The following is an 831-nucleotide window of genomic DNA, read 5'->3' as shown; positions in this document are numbered from 1 at the left end:
ACAGACAGACAGGACTCAGAGAGATGGGGAGACCTCAGCGTCAAGAAGTGACAGAGAAATGTGCAATGCACCCGTGACATGAGAACGAAGAGGGCAGTGGGGGGTGGGGTCCTCTGGGCCCCACAAGCACCAAGGGTTCTCAACAGGAAACCTTTTGGGTCCTATGAGGAGAGAAGTGGCCGGCTGGCGTCTACCCTCTTAACCAGTCTTTCGGCTGCTGGAGAGGAAGACTTTCTACTCGTGAAAAGAGTTACAGGCGTGGAAACTCGCGGGGGCACTTCCACCCTGTCCTACAGAGTCGGTCGCTATGAGTCGGCATTCACTTGAAGGCAGTGAGCTTGGTTAAGTTTGGTTTCCTGGCTGCTGAGTGGAATGAGGGCCTGGAGGGGGATGGGGCCATGGGTACCGGGAGACCATCACAGCCAGTTAGATAAGCCACTGCGATGGTGGTCTGGGCTGGGGAGGGAGCTGTGGAGATGAACAGCAGTGGACACGGGGGTAGAATAATGCCCATGCTGCCAGAAGACCAGGTATCATCTGAGAGGGCGGATGAATGGGAGCGGACACGTGGGAACGGGTGTTGTCTGAGTCAGTTTATAAGGTATGTCTGCCCAAAAGTCACCAATGCCGAATGCTAAGACAAGGATGAAGATCAGGGAGGAGGCAGAGAACACAGGGTCCCAGCGATGGAACCAGAAATAAAACAAGAAAGAGAAGCCCTGGCCTGCTAGGAAAAAAACACAACTGCCGTCCCTGAACACACGGTACAGCAATCATTAAATGGGAACCTCTTGGACGTGTGTAACTTGCTTCCAAAATCATAGCCCACGA

The 831-nt window shown here is 53.7% G+C and overlaps 1 protein-coding gene across 2 annotated transcripts in view; it reads right to left on the bottom strand.

Moving 5' to 3' along the window:
* MBOAT7 (membrane bound O-acyltransferase domain containing 7) overlaps positions 1-831 on the bottom strand; it is an 18,932-nt gene that overhangs the window by 8,526 nt on the left and 9,575 nt on the right. For both annotated transcript variants that reach the window (XM_030886247.2, XM_030886248.2), the window contains one exon: positions 570-584. In XM_030886247.2, coding sequence (XP_030742107.1) covers positions 570-584 — 15 coding nt within the window. The remainder of the gene's footprint in view (positions 1-569; positions 585-831) is intronic.

This window comes from Echinops telfairi, unplaced genomic scaffold, assembly GCF_000313985.2.
Source record: "Echinops telfairi isolate 266 unplaced genomic scaffold, ASM31398v2 ScPeMD7_655;HRSCAF=1070, whole genome shotgun sequence".
In the NCBI taxonomy this organism is placed as follows: domain Eukaryota; kingdom Metazoa; phylum Chordata; class Mammalia; order Afrosoricida; family Tenrecidae; genus Echinops; species Echinops telfairi.
The sequence above is the reverse complement of the archived record's forward strand: the minus strand, read 5'-3'. Positions and strand labels throughout refer to the sequence as shown.